The sequence below is a fragment of the Budorcas taxicolor genome, chromosome 4 (genome assembly GCF_023091745.1).
Source record: "Budorcas taxicolor isolate Tak-1 chromosome 4, Takin1.1, whole genome shotgun sequence".
Lineage (NCBI taxonomy): Eukaryota > Metazoa > Chordata > Mammalia > Artiodactyla > Bovidae > Budorcas > Budorcas taxicolor.
Genome location: NC_068913.1, coordinates 121,084,897 through 121,100,077, shown reverse-complemented (window position 1 = coordinate 121,100,077; position 15,181 = coordinate 121,084,897). Strand labels below are relative to the sequence as shown.

At 47.9% G+C, this 15,181-nt stretch overlaps 1 protein-coding gene across 1 annotated transcript in view; it reads left to right on the top strand.

Moving 5' to 3' along the window:
- The window catches only part of ESYT2 (extended synaptotagmin 2), an 82,920-nt gene that overhangs the window by 60,666 nt on the left and 7,073 nt on the right, over positions 1-15,181 (top strand). The window contains exons 11-17 of the mRNA XM_052639261.1: positions 366-414; positions 1,454-1,543; positions 1,944-2,039; positions 10,365-10,439; positions 11,228-11,314; positions 13,030-13,179; positions 14,323-14,708. Coding sequence (XP_052495221.1) covers positions 366-414; positions 1,454-1,543; positions 1,944-2,039; positions 10,365-10,439; positions 11,228-11,314; positions 13,030-13,179; positions 14,323-14,708 — 933 coding nt within the window. The remainder of the gene's footprint in view (positions 1-365; positions 415-1,453; positions 1,544-1,943; positions 2,040-10,364; positions 10,440-11,227; positions 11,315-13,029; positions 13,180-14,322; positions 14,709-15,181) is intronic.

The window sequence follows — 15,181 nt, the reverse complement described above, 5'->3', positions numbered from 1 at the left end:
CTGGTGTCGCTCAGACAGAGCACGTGCCACCCACCCTGGTTGAATGCGCCCGCCCCGCACATCCTGGGCTCCCCTGTAGACCCGCCCACCCCACCGCTCCCCTGTACACATGCCCGCATGCCGGGGTTGCCTCCAGATCACTGCCTGTGGGGAGGACCAGTGTTCCCAGCCCTGACCTGCCGCGCTGCGTGCCCCCTGCTCACTTCACACCTGGGTGGAATCTTGCAGGATGGAGCTTGTTTCTTGATAAACTAGCATTCTGTTGCTTTTCTGGAGTACTTTTTCATAGAGTAATGCTTAAGTTAATTTCAGTTTTCAGAAGTGGTTTTCTGTGTTCTAAAGTTGTTGTGTTGTTATTTCTGTAGTCTTATGATTGATCTTACTGAAGTTGAAAAGGAGCGCCTTTTGGATGAAGTAAGTTTCCTTCGAGTATTGTTCTGTTTCGTGAGTGTTGGTGGCGAGCATCCACGGCCACCACCCCCGGCGGTCTGAGAACTTAGCAGCCGCTCACAGACGTTGGGAACTTAGGCCTTCCAGTACCAGCGAAGTGAAAATAAATCAGCACCTGCCAGAAACACAAAATCCCCAAGGGTCCAAACACATGCCCACTCTGTGTCAGGCAGGCGTGGTCTGCTTCGGAGTCAGGGCAGAGTCTGGTAAGAGCTCCCGAGAATCGGGCATCAAAAGGTGGCTGGGAGGCATAGCAGAGCGGCACAGTGCAGTTGATGAGACATTGTCCCAGGAAAGATCCCCACAAACGCATCATGAGCTGACAGCCACAGACGCTGCTTCAAGCAAGATGCTGCTATCAGCATAAAAAGGATAAAAAGGCAAGTTTGTGATGGCTGCTAAAAGATGGGTAAGATTTGGATAAATAAGGCACAGTTAAGCAAGTCCCTGTGAGAGCCGCTCTCAGCCACACACAGCACACCCTGGACAGGCGTCTGCAGTGGCCCTGCTGCTGCGTGCCGTGTGCTGCACGGGGCCTCCCAGACACGCCCTGCACTCGGACGTCTCTCCTAACGCCGAGTGTTTGAGCACCGTCCTCAGTTAACAGCTTGATGGCTTTTAAGCTGAAACAAGTGTGAACCGATTATTGTTACATAGTCATGAGGAAAAGCACACTTGTTAGCATGTCTGATACTGGAACTCAGTGCTTGGGATCAATGTTATATTTTTTCTTGGCCCCTAAATTCTATGGATGTCCATATGTAGAATCCTGGTAGTGCTGGGTGGTACGAGAGGACATTTGAGTCCTTGCATGTCAGACAGGGATGGCATTGGGAGTCAGTGCGTTAACACACAGAGCGGCCCCTGCTGTCAGCTTCTGGGGCCAGCCGCTCGTTCTCAGGCCTGGAGCTAAAGTGGCAGGACTTCTGGGTTTGTAGAGACTGCTCATCTCGCGTGTCTGGTCCAGGAGGGCTTTGGCTGACCGCTCTCACTTTCTCCGCAGTGGTTCACCCTGGACGAGGTGCCCAGAGGCAAGCTGCACTTGAAGCTGGAGTGGCTCACGCTCATGCCCGACGCGTCGAACCTTGAGCAGGTGCTGGAGGGGCCCCCGGCAGCCCACAGTCCTGGCCCTAAGATTAGTGCCGGAATCTGTGCTGCTCACTCACAGACTCGGAGCAGTGACCTGACTCGCGTGCTATGCATCGCCGTGGTGGCGTTGGTGCAGATTAGAGCCAGCGGGGGTTTGCAGGCGTCCACAGGCTCTCGGAGGCCTCGGGTCTCCTGCTCGGGTGCCCTTCGGGGGCTTGGGGAGCCTCAGGTCGCCTGAGCACGGTGACCTGAACGGAGGCTCGTCGTGTTCATTCTCTGTGCTGAGTATATAGGATGCTTATTTCTCCATCTTCCTTGTTTTCTTGAGCAGTGTAGGCATAATTAGACAGAAACAGGGTAGAGCTTGGAAACCCACCTGCTGAGGCTTTTCCCTTCCGCTGTAGGTGCTGACAGACATCAGAGCTGACAAAGACCAAGCCGACGACGGGCTGTCCTCCTCGCTGCTCATCTTGTACCTGGACTCGGCCCGGAACCTTCCGGTAGGTGCTGGCTTCTGGCAGCGGCTCCTGCTGGGTTTAGCCATGTGCTCTGCGCGCGTTGCTGTGCTTTCCCTTCCCTGCAGCCCAGGAGAGCAGCGGTGGAGAGGGATACAGCTGCACTCCCTTCGTGAATGTAGTGTTACTTTCCACCTTTCTGGCTTACCCAGGGTGGTCAGAATTCGCTGGCGTGTTTTAGTACACAGGAAAAGAAGGCACTTAGTAGTTAGGAAAGAAAATACCCTGTGGGAAAGTGCTGATTACTGAAATTCATGCCTGAAGATGAAAATCGAATCCCTTTGGCATCCCCCCGGCTGTGGCACAGCGGGGTGAGGGGCCGCATGGAGGCAGGGATGCCCTGCGCACGGCTTCTAGCCCCGAGCACGCTCCGTGGAGGACAGTTTCACAGATGGTGCCAGCGCTTGGAGAGGAGGAGGCGAGCGAGCCAGCCCTGCTGTGGCGCTGCCTCCACGCTGAGGGCGCTGGCTTGTCATCAGAGTTCACCGCTGCAACAGCATGTTTTAGAGCCCGTCTACCTGTTCAACAGATGGCCTGTCTGCTCTATTTCATCGTGCTGGAGGCCAGTTTTGTTAAAGACTGCTGTCTCCAGAGGCAGGGTGTTTCCTTCTGAGACGGCGTGGTGGTCAGTGCCCAGTCACCTGAGGGCCCTGTGTGTGCCCACTGCGTGCATCCTTGTTGCGGGTGGGTGCCTAGGCGTCCCTCCTGACTGTGGCCACACCACCCTGTCCCTTTACCTCATGAAACGCACACCCTAATTCTGTTCAGCACTTCTCCAGGGTTTAAATGGTACATTATTTGGCTTTGCTCAAAAGCAGACTTGATGTATTTTGTGCATCTCTGTTTTATTTAAAATTTTTAACAATTAAAATCTGATTGATCATCTGTTTTTTTCGTTTTGCAAAGATGTTAACTGTGTTTATGAATGTGTATAATTGTACCCTTTCTTTCAGTGAAGGTTTAACCTTTCTGCAGAATTACTTGTACGGTAGAACTTTTTGTTTTTAAACACAGTTTAAGTTTTGAAGTCTTTTATAGTGCCTGATGGGACTGAGTTTGCTGTATGTTTTAGAATAGAGGGAAGGAGTGGCGAAGGGGCTTCTCTTGAGAACTGTGTGTTTTGTCACATTAAATTAAAATGGAATGGTGTCACGTAAGCAAGAGACAGAAAGGAACGTGAATGTATCAACCTGCTGTTAGAAGGCCACTCTGTGCATGAAGTGTGCTCTGGCCATCAGAGGCAGAGATCTTGAGTAGCCCCACCCGTGGGCCTGCTGGGACGGGGGTGTGCGGCGCCCCCGCGTCTCTGTGCGGCTCTCTGACTCTGCCTGTTGCATCCTGGGTTTAGTGCTTCTGTGCCTCCATTGACCACAACCCACCATTCTTTGCTTTCTCCTCCCATTCCCACCTTCCCAAGAGTATCTACGAGGGAAACTTTGGGTGTGGCTACTTAAAAGAGAGGCGAGCGTCGGGACTAGTGTTTTGTGAAAATACTGCCTCAGTCTATAGAGCACTATTTGTGAGTTCTCAGTGTTCTTCCTTCTTGTGTTTGGTGGAGGCTGCTAGAATGTGGACTGGGGATTAGTGCCGTCTGCTCGGTGCCGGAATGACGCGCATGCCTTTCCGTCTTGCATGCTTTCCGTTCCTGTGCGTGCTGCTCTCGTGCTTGTCTTGTGAAACGTAACTCTGCTTTAACTAACATTGTTGACTGCATCTGATACCAAGGTGGACCAGCCCGATGAGCCATGGAGGAGCCTTGGGCTCTGACGCTGCTCCTGGCCCTGAAAATTCTTTTTTTTTTTAAATCATCTAAGTAAACAGTGAAGCTGTAATGATTAAAATGGATTTTCTTATGGTTCATCTCAACGTGAGATGTAAATATTTCTTTGCAAGCTTTCAGAAATCTTTCTTAAATCTCCTTTCTCCTCCTGACCAGACACAAGGGGTATCAGAGCTTGGCTTTCCATAAAGGCCCTGTGAACAGTGGTGAGACAGACGCTCACTGCTGCCTGAAGATGCGCCTTCTCCCCCGCAGAGCTCCTGGGGGAAGAAGTGTATGTTGCCTTTACGATTCGCTGCTTTTAAGGAGCTCCCAGAATTCCCGGGGTGGGTAGCTGAGCATTCTGACCTTTGTCTGGGAAGTGGTTTCACCCCTGTGTCTCCTGAGTCTGTGCTCTGGAGCCTAGGCTCCTGGCACTGTTCTGGTCCTTTTAGCAGAGTTAGTCTCCCTTGCTTCGGGCTCAGAGAAAGCCGATGGCTTGGTCCTTAGTCTAGAAACTAATTATTGATTTAACTCAATAGCTAGTGAGATTCTTAAAGCTCATTTGTTTCATTTTTATTTCAGCATGCATACTCAATTTATTTTTATTTTTTAAAAAAGGGGGCGGGGAGCAGCATTTTGTCCCATTTAATGGATGAAGACAGTCAAGCCAAACGAGGGGCGGGTGGGCTGCTGTCCCCCCTCCTGTTGGGGGGTCAGGAGGCGGCGGTTGTGCCTCTGGCTGCTGCTTCCGGTCGCTCCCAGGAGTGTCCCAGTGGGGCCTGTGCTGGAAGCTGCTGCCCTGCCAGCCGAGCTGGCTGTATAGCTACTGTTTTCTGTAGCTGCTCCTTTTATAGGAAATGCTTCTGACCTTGTGTCGGAATTTTTTTAATTGCTTTGTTATATTTAGCTAAGGTGTTGATTTATCCAAACTAACTTTCCTCCTGAGTTATCAAAACCACATACTCTGCGTGATGATTCAAATATAGGTGTCACCAAAAAGTCCTGCAAAATGAATCTGGATAGATTGATCACTTTCCCCCTCTGGTTTTCAGTATGTTGTAGATCTGTCCCTTTGTCAGCTGTCCCCAAAGGCTGAGCCTGTTGCTATTTCCAGCGGAGGTTTTGGGTGGTTGCCAGCCCCACACTCTGGTACCTTCTGCTGCTCAGAACACTCCTCCTGTTCAGCCCCGTGAATGTGCTTTCACCCCTGGTCCTGTCTGGAAAACTCAGCACACAGACCTTGCTCCCAAGCTGGAAAGGGCCTCTTTATCCTGTGGCCTCAGCACTTGGACCTCCTCCTCTGGCCAGAGGAACAAGAGGGTGTTTTCTGACCCATAAAGGCCTCCGTGACCACATGCATCTCCCGAGCACTATCCAAGGGCTCTGCGTGCAGAGCTCATTGCGTCTCAGGCCAGCGGGATCCCTTCTTAGATGAGGTGCTGAGATTAGAGACCAGGGTTGCCTCTAGGAAGCCGCAGAGCCAGGATGCTCTGAGCTCAGCCGTGTGACCCGGAGCCCAGTTCTCCACCCTCCTGTCCAGTCCATCCTCGTATAAAGGGAACTCGTTACCGCTTCACTCAGGCTGTGAGTTCATAGTGCTGTCTATGGAGTCCGTCTGGGAGGAGTGCTGTTTGCACTGATGCCCACTCCACCTGCAGAGATGCTGGCTGTGTGACGTGGAGCCCTTGGGCGAGGTGCTCCTCCGCACTCTGTCAAAAGTAATTTCAGCTCGCGCTTGGGAACAGCGCAGGTGACTATTGGTGGTGAGTCGCCCCAGTGCCGGCAGTGATGTCCAGAGGCTTCATGCTGGGCCCCCACCGAGCTCTGTCTCGCCCCAGGCCTGGGCAGCCTCCCATGCCCTCACATGGCTCCTCTTGCTCGCTTAGCCCACACCAGAGCCTCTCTCCTTGCATCACGTCAGCTGGTGCACGCTGGAGTAACACGCATGCAGTAAGGTCACGTCTGTAGAGAGGGAGCTAGCTGCAGGATGGGTTCTCGATGTCTGCACTCAGCTCTCCTCAGCCTCAGGGCTGCAGTTCCCAGCCCGGCCCAGCCCCACCCCAAGGGGATCTGCTGGACCCACTGTTCCAGGGTGCTTCATAAAGAATAACACTCTATTTGAAGTTTATTCCAACTCAGGTGATAAAATCTCTCATCTTAAATGTTAATCCTCAAAGGATCTTGCAAAACAACTCTATCTTGCCTTTCTGAGGGCAATAAAGTAATGAGTTTTTAAAACCAATAAAAGTAGGACGTGAAGCCCATAAAAATAATTATAATGGAATAGTACAACTTTAAAGCGAGGGGAGCTTCTGAGATGGTCTGATCCGCTTCTGCGTTGCTTGCTTGTAGAGGGGACGAGGTAGATCAGGTCCCATCTTTGCTGTGATTTTTTTTCATGAGAAGATAAAATTCAGAAGGAAGAAAGGTACCATTTGCTCTTCCAGGATATGATTGGCTGGAGAGCAGTTGGGGCGTCTCTGGCCCATTGATTTGTACTTTAGATGAAACCTTCAGCTTAATTATGGTTGAAACGTTACGATTTTTTTCAAGGGACAAATCCTAGGGTTTGTTCGAGCTAAGGAGACCAAACAGAACCCTTTCCTCAGGTGTCATTTTTGGATTTTTCAAACCCCAAAGACGAGAGGGGTGGGAATAAAAGAACAGTGATGTAGAGGCTGATCTGTCTTAATGTTTACGGATTAAATGTTTAGTCTAAGAAAATCTTGGACATAAAGGTACTTTTACAGCTAATATTTACTGTTTCTTTGTGTAATTCTTTGTGGGTTTTGTTTAAAAAAATTTTTGTTCTCATAAGTTTTCATGTCATTAACCTTAACATAAACTCCTCATTGCATGTTTATTAACCCTTGGTATATTCATTTTCTTCTGACTTGAAAGAGTAACCCATTAGAATTTAACCCTGATGTCTTGAAGAAGGCTGCAATTCAGAAAGCTTTAAAGGTAAACTAATAGTTTTCCCTTCGAAAGTTGATGAAAACATATTGAAAGAGATGATGCTTTAACCCATATAGGTTTATTGACAGATTCTTCACAAAGTAATAGAGTAATAATTACTTGTTTGGTTGAAGAGAGGCTACTTTTATTGTTAAAGAATTTAGTAGTTAGAAGAATTTAAATCAACTGTGATGATAAATTTGTAAGATATCAACGTGGTCAATTAGACTTTTGTCCTGTTGGCCTTAGGCAGCAGTGTCTAAGATGCTTTTAAATCATCTGTACTTTAATTGGATTTGAGTTTGTGAAAATGGTGAGATAGAAGTTCTGTTTAAAATCGTAACCAATTTTAGACTATGATTAGAATGTGTGCCCAGTGCACTGTGACTTCCCATTAAAAAATCGCCTCTTCCAATATGCCACAGCAGGGCCATCTCTGGGTCGGTGGCCTCGGGCGTTTGGTGCTGCTCGCTGGGTGGCAGATCTTTCAAGAAGCTGTGAATCTCATTGAGTGAGGTTTATTGAAAACTAAGCTCCACTTCTTAAAACAACATGCGCATGTATTTTCTTGCTAAATTAAAAATGTTTTACTATTTTTTTCTGATTTCTTTGAGGCCTTATTTTAAGCTTAAATATTTAGGGGAAGGCGGGAGGAGTTCAGTGTAGTTCTTTTAATTCTATGCAAAGGAATCAACAGTGGGTTTTGATCCGTTTCATCCAGAAGAATAAGTTAAACTTCAAAAGAGGAAGACTAGCATTCTGCGTTGATACAGGATTTAGAAAGCCCTTAGCACACTCCACTGAGGAGGGGAGGTGGATCTCCTTTGGAGTACTAGTTGGTTAGTGGGGTATTTCCTCACCAGAACACTGGGAAGGAACATCTCCACAGCCTTGGCTCCCCGCTTCTTTTGTAAGGGAAGATTATTGACCTGCAGAGCGTGATGGCTAGAATGAAGGCTCTCCAGTTAGACTAGACTTGCAGGGCTTGAACCCCTGCACAGCCAGCCGCTCGTCAGTGGGCCCTGCAGTAGGCAGCAGAGGCCTCCCTGCTTTGCTCCTCGGAGCAGAGCGGAGCTGACGTTCTCACCCCTGTGGGAGTGCCGAGTTTGTTAACTGAGGTTGTGCATTTAAAGGGCCCAGTGTCGCTAGCAGAATCCGTATATTTTTAATTGCTATTGTGTTACCTTATTTAAGCCTAACAACTCGGTTCTGGAAATGGTTTTACGCCCATGAAAACTGAGGTTCAAATAAATGAAATACTTGTAGATCTTAGTAATCAAGTAGAGAAAAGCTAAGATGTAGATTTAAGACAGTCTGACTTTAAAAGCTCCTGTTTTCACTATACCCTGTGTGTCTGTCTGGTGCTGAAGCATTTTGAATATTGCGTCCTGATATAAGACTTAGTCACTGATGTAACCTTTTTTCATAGCATCCAGAATATCATCCATTTCAGGACAGTCAGCCCTCGGTATCTGCGGATTTTGTATCCACTAGTTCAATCTAGGATCGAAAATACCCTGGAAAAATCTATAGAAAGCTCCAAATTGCAGCATTTACATTGTGTTTACAGCTATTTACGTAGCATTTACACACTTTATTAGGTAGTGCATATAATCTGGAGACGACGTAAATTATACAGAGGATAATACTAGGTCATTTCATAAGTGAAATCTGAGCATCTTTGGATTTGGCATCCTGACGGGGTCTTGGAACGAAGCCCCAGCAGATACCGAGGGATGACTCAACACCGTTATTCTGTATGTGACTGAGACAGAACCCGGGGGCTTCCTTCCTGGCCTAGTGGTAAAAGCCAACTTAGCAACACAGGAGACTGTAGTTTGATTCCCTGGGTCAGGAAGATCCCCTGGAGAAGGAAATGGCAACCCATTCCAGTATTCCTGCCTGGAAAATCCCATGGACAGAGGAGCCTGGCAGGCTACAGTCCATGGGGTTGCAAATGAGTCGGACACAACTTGGTAACTAAATAACAACAACAACAAAGAAAGAAAATAAGGTGCCAGTTAAGGTTTGATAGCATTTATTTTACACTTACTGAAAGAATTTTTAGACTTAGGATAAACATTTTTCAGGATGCCATTCACACACACACACACACATAAAAGGAAAATATAAGCAAAATAAATTGGGGGAGGCAGTGATAGCTGCCTTTCTGCTATAGATCTGCCCCAAAGCAGGCACTTAAAGTCACCCATTGTAAATTTCATTTTGTTTTCAGAAATGTTAGAGTGTTTAGACAAGGGGCTGGGGGAATGTATTTAAATTGATAAGCTACAGTAAATAGGGACGAATGGCTACTTTTTCAGAGACTAATTAAGTGTATAAAGTTAGCTTCAGTATCAAAGACACAAAAGTAGCAGTAGCTTAAGTGAGACAGAAGTGTATGTCCCTTGGATGCCACCGAATGCTGACTTGTGGCTTGTGGTGCTCCATACCTCCAGCCAGAAGGGGCACACAGCAAAGGCAAGACCCCCAGACCATTATGGGGCCACACCTCCCACAAGGGAGATTCAGAAACAGTACCGCTGTCACACAGGATGTGTGCTCAGCTCTGGCCCCAGGGCTCTCACATTAAGGGAAGGAGGAGTGGATTTAGGGGGAAATTAGTATTCTCCCGAAGTAGTCTGTAGCCTTGTTTTTTTTTTTTAACAGTGTTTATTTCATTTTGCAGAATTAATTCACATCAGAAAGCTGAACCAGAAACTAGATTATCACAGTAGGTTCGGGCTAGTAATATTTTATTCCAATAATCATAAATTTCACGTCTGTCATTGCTACAGTGTTGAGGATTGACTCTAAAATTACTTACCTTAAAAACATTTTGTGACTTTCTTCTAATTTCCACTAACACAAATATTTAACTGCATCTTCTTGTGGGGCTAAGTTATAAATAAACCTCATATATGTTGCATTTTACCGTGTTTTCTTCTATCAGCTGTCTGCACTAAAGTATGCTTCTTACCATTTTAACTCATTCCTGAGTGTTTCTCATTGCATTTGTATCTGCTTAAATGCAATTTAGATTGATGTCTATCCTTCCAGTCAAAATTACTTAGCAGCTGGTAAGCAAGATTTGATGATTGCTACATGTTCAAGCAGAAGATACTAAATTAAAAATGTAAAACCATGCCTCTGACACGTTAGTATTTTTAAGATTCCAACCAAAAAACCTGTTCTGAACCGCAGGCTCTCACACTTGTCCTTCTTGTGCTTTTCTCTTTCCATTTGTCTCACTTTATTCAGTTGTTACCTGAGTTTTCAGAGCTGGAATTAACATGAAAGATTTTCAGAAGATTCCATTTTTTCAGGGTTGCTTGCTTTAAACGTAAAATACCTTAACGTTTTAAAATTGTTTGCAAATACAAGTTTCATTGCTTTATGTAGATACAGTTATGGCTTTGGGGGGTGCTTAGCAATTAATTGTTTTCCACTTAAATCGTGTCTAGATACTCCCTGTAGCTGAAGTATCAGAAGTAAATAGAAGTGACTTAATATAAGCAGTAATTCCATTTTTAGTAATCCCTATTTCAAGACATGCTTATTGATTTTATCTATTTTCTCTTTTTGGATAGTCTGGGAAGAAAGTAAACAGCAACCCAAACCCTCTTGTCCAAATGTCCGTTGGTCACACGGCCCAGGAGAGCAAGGTAAGGTGGTGACGCTCTGACTGCCCCTGCGACCTTCCTGCCACAGGCTCCGTTGAGGAGGGGGAGGGTGCAGGTATTGAGACTGTTGGCTTCCATGTCTTTGTTTTGTATTCTCAAATCAGTCATTTGATAATGAGCTACTTAATTTGGAATAAAATATATTCACTTAAAAATAACATGAAAAAGACATGAATTTGTTAATTATGTTTTTGCTTGATTTCATGGGTAGATGACATGGGACAAACTTCTCAGTTTCCTTTGAATGCACTACTAATACTTTGTTTAAAAGACAACGGTGTACTTAAAATTCAAGAAATGAGAATTGAATAGAAGACATTGCTGTTGCTACAACATGTGCTACCTTCAGGAAACATTCCTCCCTTTTTTTGACTGCTAACCGTTAATTTAAGAAACTTCCTGACAAGCAGCACTCCACAGGCCAGGGGAGTGGGGTCTGTCCATGCAGATGACACGCTGTGGCGGGGCCGGGACCTGGGCTGGGAGCTGCTGGCAGTCATCCCCCTGACACACGGCAGCTTGCATAGTTGATGCCTAGCAGCACAGCCCAGCTGGAGAAGGGGTAGGCTACCCACTCCAGTGTTCTTGCCTGAAGAATCCCCAAGAACAGAGGAGCCTGGCGGGCTACAGTCCATGGGGTCGCAAAGAGTCAGACACGGCTAAGCACAGCACAGCCCAGAAAACAGGTGTCATCTCAGCTTCCGTACACGGTGCTGGCTGCACTTGTCCACAGAAGACATCCTAGAGCTGATTCAGGATATTTATTTCAGATTCGGTACAAAACCAACGAACCTGTGTGGGAGGAAAATTTCACCTTCTTCATTCACAATCCCAAGCGCCAGGAGCTCGAAGTGGAGGTAATTTATTCGCATGTTTACATAGATGTGTTTATATCTCCACGTCACACCGCACACAGAGAACTGCCACCACGGACCCACCAGATGTGTCCCTGCTGTGCGTGTGAGCAGCAGGGCGGGAAGGGTTCAGTCTTCACCTTCTGGCTGATTGCTCCTGGTGTCTAGAACTGCAGCTGGCGTCTGTATGGTGGCGCCGCTATCAGCCTTGCTGTGCGGGCGCCCCGGGCGCTGCTGCGTGTCGCCTGCTCCCAGTCAGGGCACCTCCCTTCCTCCCTTGCCTCACTGCCCGCCCGGCCTCGGCCCGAGTGGACACCTCTGCCTCCTTCAGGTCCTGAGGCACAGCCTGGATATCTCCCTGTTGCTAAGTCTGATGTTGGAGGAAGTTTCTTTCTACTTCTGCTGGTTTGCTATAGGTTTTTGTCATGAGTGGATGTTGAATATTGTCAAAGACTTTTCTATGATGTTTGAGAGGATCATGTGGTTTTTCCTTTTGAAGTTTGTAAGTATGGTGAAATGCAGTACTGATTTTCAAATCTTAAAGTTTATAAACCTCGATTGATTTTCAAGGTTTAACATTAGAAAGCCTTGCAAGCAAACCTTTTTTGGGGAATAACCCCGCTTACTTGTGATGTAGTATCCTTTTTACATACTCAATTTAATTTGCTAAAATTGTATTAAGAATTTTTGCATCATAAATAAGAATAAAGATGTGTGGTGCAACACAGAGAAACAGAGCCATTATTTTGTGATAACTTTAAATGGAGTCTAGTCTGTAAAATTACTCAATCACGTTCGCACACCTAAAACTAATGTTACAAACTGTACTTCAATTTAAGAAAAAGAATAAGACGGGATAATAATTTTAAAAGATAATTTTTACACTGCATCTCAGGGATTGAACCTGTGTCTCCTGCATTCCAGGCAGGTTCTTTACCTACTGAGCCACCTGGGAAGCCCACTCACAAAATAATTTATAGTAACTGGACCTTGAATTTACAACAATAACTTTTCAAGTTCTGTAAACTTAGTTATTTCATTCTAAAATGCTTTTGTGTTTACAGTTTAAAAAATAAGCAATGAGGCTTTTAGGTTTTCATGTGTAGTTAACTCATTTGGTCATTTTTGTGTAGTCTGTGAAACCATCAAAGTTCTCACTTTTTTTGTTTAAACGGTCTGTAGCGTGACAATCTTAACAGGAATAGCTCCTGTTGTAGAGGTGAAGCTGAAAGTTATTATTCAGCAGCCAGATATTGCCACGCCTTTAAAGCAGGTATTGTGGATTCTGAATAGAAAGCGTAAAAGAAACTTAGAAATGTGTCTTCTCCGTGAGTGCCCATGTTTACCCAGCAGAGACTTGGCACAGCACTAGGAATATGTGTCGTCACCATTTTCGCAGGACTTGAGACGCTTCTCTCGAAGCTCTGGGTCTGCATGGACCGCTGCCTCCGGCTCAGGGCTCTTGCAGCAGATTCTTTGGACGAGACTTTCCATCTCTTATTCTCAGTATGCCTGTGAGGAGATGGCGGCCCTGTGACACGGGTGCCCTGTAGCTCCACTTGATACAGTGTTGGGTTTCCCTGAGGAGCTTTCCTTCTGCTCCATGTATGGACACGTGGCTGAGCAGGGCAGGCTGAGCCGTGTCTCCGGCACCCAGGTTTTGGGCCCCCTGCGCGGCCTGTCTCTGTCTCCACGCTGAGCGCTCTGTGTGTTCGCAGGTGCGAGATGAGCAGCACCAGTGCTCCCTGGGGAACCTCAGGATCCCGCTCAGCCAGCTGCTCACCCGCGAGGACATGACCCTGAGCCAGCGGTTCCAGCTCAGCAACTCAGGTCCCAACAGCTCTCTGAAGATGAAGCTCGCCCTCAGGGTACTGAGTGTCCAGAGTGGCTGGGGGAAGGGTCCCGGGTGGACACGGTCCCAGTGCCAGACGCAGGGCAGAGGGGAGTGGGCAGACGACTGCTGAGGGCTGTGTAGCTCAGGGCAGCCGTGACCAAGGCTTGTGCTCAGACGCCGATGGCAGCGGTGTTTCCTGGCTGTTGAGCAGGCCGGAGCCGTTCCTCACACTTTCAGATGAATCCAGCCAGTCTTTTTTTTTTTTTTTAATCCTTTGGCCCAGAAAGTATTGCTATCTGGATCAATAAAGTTTTCTGCTATTGTTAAATTTTCAAAGTCATTCAGAAGGGAGAATTTAATAAAACTGTAAGATGGTAGAGATTACAGGAAAGACAAATTCTGTCCAAAATAGACAATGATTCATTTGTAAGTACCTAAGGAAATGCTGAAAATAAAACTGGCAAACATATGGGAAAGTGCTAAAACTCTCCAATTTTTAAAATGCAAATTTAAATGAAGAACCAACTTCTTAAAAAATTCAGTAGTCTGTGGAGGGTGTGGTAGAAGCAGTCTCCTTGGGCCTGGTCACAGCCCCTCCAGGTGGGACCACAGTGTCTCCAGTGGCGAATCATAGAGCTCTGTGTCTGGAAGCCCGACTCCTGGGGCCAGCATAGCACTGGGGCTGTTGGCTGCAGCTTTACTTGGGGAGAGGCCTCAGGCTGTCGAGATGACCCCCGATGCCAGGTGTTCACGTGTAGGCTGCTCAGGGGATGTGTGCACACACAGAGCAGGTATGGAAGGAGCATGCGGGGTGGGGCTGCTTGCACGTCGACCCTCAGAGTCTGGCAGCCTCTCTTTCCGTGATCACTTGTAAGATGGTGGGATGGGGGTCTGTGGAGGAGGAGCTATGACCTGGGCTCTTCCTCCACAAAGCTGCCACCACCGTGCCAAGAGTGGCTGCCAGCAGAGGCCAGAGTGCGCTGCACTGTTGAGTGATGTGCGCACCCCTGTCTTACACTTTCTGTGATGTGGTAGGGTAGCTAAATAGGCCGAATGCTTTGAATGTTTTGTGCCAGGGTTTAAAGAAACTTTGCAAATGAGGATCCCTAAAGCTGTTCATGCGTGAGCCTGTGACCAGCATCAGCGGTTTTCATCCTGTGTCTGTTTTCACCCCGAGGTGCTCCACCTTGAGAAGCAGGAGAGGCCTCCGGACCACCAGCACTCAGCTCAAGTAAAACGGCCCTCTGTGTCCAAGGAAGGGAGGAAAGTCTCTGCCAGGCCTCAGATGTCTGCGTCGCCGGGCTCGGGTGACAGCGGCACGGCCCCATCCACGCCGGTCGCCGGGGGCGGTGAGAGGCCTGGCATGGAGGAGCAAGGCTTGCCGGCAGAGGCCGGCCTGCAGGGCCCAAGGGACCTCGGCCGGAGCTCTTCCAGCCTCCAGGCGGGCCCCGCCGGCTCCCCCAGCCACATCTCCGTAAAGGAGCCCACCCCAAGCATCGCCTCAGACATCTCGCTGCCCATCGCCACACAGGAGCTGCGGCAGAGGCTGCGGCAGCTTGAGAAGTAACTAGACGTGCCCTCGCTCTTGCGGAATTGACGCGGGCCCCAGGGGCTCTGGGGGGAATGCAGTCTTAACCAGACGGTTTCAGGCAGTGTGGCCCTTTTGCTCCCTGAGCCTCTGGCTTTCAGAGTAAACCTGCTGTTTTCTGGCGCCTAGTGTTTGGCTCACTTAAAGCTTAAGTTAAGAACAGTGGGGTGATCCTCAGGTCAGGAAGGCAGCATCTACAGCGGGCCTGTTGGACCTTAGCCCAGGCCACGGAAAGGCCTGGTGGGGCGTGCTTGTTGTTGAGGACAGCCCTGCTCTTTCATGCTGGGTCCACACCCGCTGCACCACCCAGCGCTTTGTCTGGGGATGTTTGTGTGGGCTTCCTACTCACGCCCATTTGTCACAGGTGTGTCCTTGGCTCCCTTAGATAACGACAGAGTCTGGTTACCCTGAGCCTCAGATGTGAGCCTTTTCCTCTCAGGAAGAGAGA